Source organism: Patiria miniata, unplaced genomic scaffold (genome assembly GCF_015706575.1).
Source record: "Patiria miniata isolate m_02_andy unplaced genomic scaffold, ASM1570657v1 HiC_scaffold_8, whole genome shotgun sequence".
In the NCBI taxonomy this organism is placed as follows: Eukaryota; Metazoa; Echinodermata; class Asteroidea; order Valvatida; family Asterinidae; genus Patiria; species Patiria miniata.
The window spans coordinates 5,567,746-5,571,769 of NW_024037075.1; the positions used below are offsets into that span (position 1 = coordinate 5,567,746).

At 40.4% G+C, this 4,024-nt stretch overlaps 1 protein-coding gene across 1 annotated transcript in view; it reads left to right on the top strand.

Annotated features, from left to right (window-relative positions):
• The window catches only part of LOC119719336 (dynein heavy chain domain-containing protein 1-like), a 110,589-nt gene extending 109,208 nt beyond the window's left edge, over positions 1-1,381 (top strand). The window contains exon 91 of the mRNA XM_038188749.1: positions 70-1,381. Within this exon, the coding sequence (XP_038044677.1) occupies positions 70-441 (372 nt within the window). The 3' untranslated portion in view covers positions 442-1,381. The remainder of the gene's footprint in view (positions 1-69) is intronic.
• The last annotated feature ends 2,643 nt before the right edge of the window (positions 1,382-4,024 follow it).

Below are 4,024 nucleotides of genomic sequence, written 5' to 3' on the forward strand. Positions count from 1 at the left end.
TTGTGGACTTCTTTACGTGCCTTTTGAGTCAACTTAATTTTTTTTTCGTGTAACAATTTCTTGTATTAGGTGATGAACACCCAGGAGCTTCCGACCACACCCCCAGAGTCTGGCATCTACGTCGCCAGCCTGCTTCTCCACAATGCCGAATGGGACTCCCAGCGGCACCTGACTGTTCTTCCCCACCCTCCCGACCCCTCTGTGACCTCAATCGACGACCCCTCCCCACTCCCAGTCGTCTGCTTCAAGCCAATTGTGCCGTCCCTGGTAACCGATGATAGTCAGAATAGAAGAACAGGGACCTACCGGTGCCCCGTGTATATGCAGGGGTCAGAGGTCACGAGGTTGACCCCGGATGACCTCTTGACCCACGTGGAGCTGCCCTCAACGCTGGAGGCCAGCGTCTGGGAGCAGAAGCGTATTTTTGTCACGCCCTCCTGAGACAAGAAAGAGAAGGGCGGGGCCATCTGTATAGAAAGGGGGGGGGTTGGGTTATTAGACACAGACTTATGGGAACTCCAAGCAAAGATGGTAAAAAAACTCCAAGGAAAGATGGTGAAAAAAGTTCAATCTATTGTTCTGTGGAAAAGATATTTGATTTAAATTGTATTATATTTGTTGTGCACTTATTATTCATTAATAGCAGGTTAGGTCTTCAGATCTATAAAGAATATTTTGCTTGTATTAAACAAAATTAGTATTGTATAAAATGCTTGTAAACTTTGTTTTGTTTTTTTATGAACTTGGAGAGTCAGCAGTAAAGTTGTACAGATTTCTGTGTTGAACAATTGGTGTTTTTTTTAAAGGTTTGTTGTTTATTTAAAATTTGAAGAATGTGTGAAAAATATTCTGAAAAGTAAGGAGTAACTTGCTTTTTCAAAAAAAGATCATTTACTTTGATGCTTAAAAAATATATAAATCCGTCCGTGGAAAGGAGAATTTTTTTTTTGGCAAATGTGACATAATAATAGTGCTTGTAATAGCGCCCTCAACGGCCACTTTCTGCAGTTGCCATTCCAAATCGAAGGCACTCGAGAAGGTTATTGTAGTTTTGGTGTGAATATAGCTACCCACCAATATCGCTTATGTTTGGACTTATGTGAACATGTATAATGCATTCTTTTTTGTCACTTGAATGTTGTAAATATTCCTTTTGATTTGTGGGGTTACATATTGAATATTTTTACTGCAAGTATTTGTAAGATAACTGTTAAAAACGAAATAGGCCGTCCAAGTCAAAGATGTCTTTAGCCCTGTAATGCCTATATTTCCGTCCATGATGCGTTATTCTTCCATTACATTCGTATTGATTCTGATAACCCGTGTGTGAATTAAAGTCGAGTTTGAATTTGAATAAAAGTTTTTGCACCGAAAAAAAAAATTCTTCTGTTGGTTTTTTATAAGCAACTTAGCATAGAAATTTGTTCCTGATCAGACTGTAGGAGCCCCATATCGGCCGAAAAGAAAAACAACATTAGAAAGGTTTCACGACTGAATCTATACAAAATAAATTGAGGCCAAGGCGCTCAAGTGGTTTGCGAAGCTGAGGCTTGGAACCATGAGTTTTGCAGGGTGAGACCTAACAGTTGATAGAAATTTTGTCCAGGATTTTGGAGGAGGTGGGTGGCCGAAGTATCAACGCAGACTACCAAAAGAGTAATCAGAAAACCGAGATCAGCAATATTGTACGACACACTTCATCAAAATGGTTCACTTTAAAGAGGCTAGAGACCGTGGAGGTTAGCCACCCTAGCCCCAAGCCAACACACACACAAAAATCATCCGTGGTTCGTTTAGAAAATCAAGTTCCAGTTGGGAAAAAGTTTCAAGAATTGTAACTAAAGGTCGGAGGTATTAACGGGGGCAGGAATCAACAATTCGTATAATATGTACCAGTACCACATTTCCTTATATTTCTCGGAGTATAAAGTTTGATGATTTTTAAGTGCAGGCTGCGTCTCCCAAGACGTCAACTCGTAGCCGAAGAAGAAACAAAGATAAAGCTTGACGGTAAAAGCCCCCAAACAACGGTTTGCGTTCAAGGGTTACTGCCCCGACGGTCATGAACTGCTAGCCACGCTCCGCTCGGTCGTTAGCTGAAATCTGACACAACTTCCTGACAAAACCCTTCCATGCCTTACAAGAAATAAAAGTAGTCCAGACAATGTTGTCGACCCATTTTCAATTCATTTCATTAGCCAGGGCAGCTGTGTGTTAAATAGAGGGCACGGGTGTCAAATTGGTTGTTGAAATTGTCCGATCCAATTTACTTTGAAGTGTTGAGATTATCGATTTTGTCTGGGTCTGCTCCATTCAATGGGAAACTTAGATTTTGATTGACAGGACCATAACAATGAAGTTTCTCCCACACCACCGCACAGGTGTTCCACCACGGAAGTACGGAGGCTTCATAAAAAAATTGCTCTTACTGGAATTTTCTTTTCAAATTCTTGAATACATATGCGTAACAGCTGTTCAGACTGGTAGGCCCACTCTAGATTCGACATTTTTTGATCAATTTCTCACCAGAAGATTTCGCATATTCAGGAGTCATATCTGATGTCGTTCACCCACGGATCCTACAGACACCTATCCAGTATAAATTAAGATCGTTTTAATAAAAACACCTTTTGTATGAATTTTTTTTGGGGGGGCACTGGACCAGGGGTAAGAATCTAACTTGGTCCGGTCTACATTTTCGCAAAAAAAAAATACTTCCCTAGTTCAGTGAACGTCGGTACAGTATGCGGAGAAGCAATTCATTTTACAAAATATTGTCCTTGTTGCGCAATGACAGTACTACCCGTTCAATGTATTTTCTGCGGTAAACCGCAACCAACTACCAGCAGTGCCGTGCGGGTTGCCGCTAGCTGCTGTCTCGCATACGCGAAGTGCTCGTTGCGCCCCCAGAAAAATCCAGGGGCGCAGAAAGATTGAGCCCTCGGGCTCACACTGCCCCCCAAAAATGGAAAAGAAAACTGTGGAAAATCTTGGCATTTTCCTAAATGAGAATAACTTAATAACTGTTAAAATGGGGGCCGATGATAGGCTAGGAGAACGCTTTTAGGCCTAGATCTATTTCTCGGTCTTCAACCTGTGCTTTTGTGGCGTACCAAAGATATACTAGAGAGGGCGTACGCACAATTTGCAAAATAATGAAATTATTTTATTAATACAAATGTAATACATTTCTGGGTCAACAAAATGCTACATTTGTACTGCATGCATTGTTTTGATGCAACAACGGTCTACATGGTAACCGTGCTCTCCCAAATTAGCACAACTGTAACAGATTGTATTGCCTGTTTCCTAATAAAATGTACTTCTGACGCTCTTGACTTATTAATTAAATAAGAAAAACAACGTCGATATCAGAATTTAAGGTTTAATTTCAAATAGAATTGCCATAAACGCCTGCCTTTTATTTTAGGCGCGAAATTGATGCATCTTCTCAACTTTGCAAAAAGTTTCAAGTGGGCGTGGCCAACTGTCAATGCAAATGAAGTTTGACAGCTGCTTCAAAATTGATGGTGCGTTCCATTCCATGACAGGGGAGTACATTGAACGTAACTCCCAAGGGGCCATATATTTTTACAACACCGGACCCTGGACGGTAATATTTTTTATGAACAATTGAAAAGTTAAAGGGAAGAACATGAGATTAGTGATGAACATGATTTTAATAGTTGTTTGTTTTTCATCATTCGTTTGTATTTTTATTAACTTTTTTTTTACCGAGTTAATTTCGATTCCATTTTACAACTTTAAAATATCAAAAATTTAGAGTGTAGTTTCTTTTTATCGAGTATCCCGGGCTTTTGAAAATTTGATCGTACAAGCTACAGTTTGATTTTGTGTACAAAAATGACTGCTCGTCAACAAGTACAAGTTCCATGAACACGCAGTACATGTTTTACGTGGAAAAGAATCCAACATTCTCCGCATGCCACGCGAGTTTGCAGCCTTTGGGACATCCCTACGAATGGAATGAGTGGTATGCTCCAAGTCCAGCTGATGTCTGCCA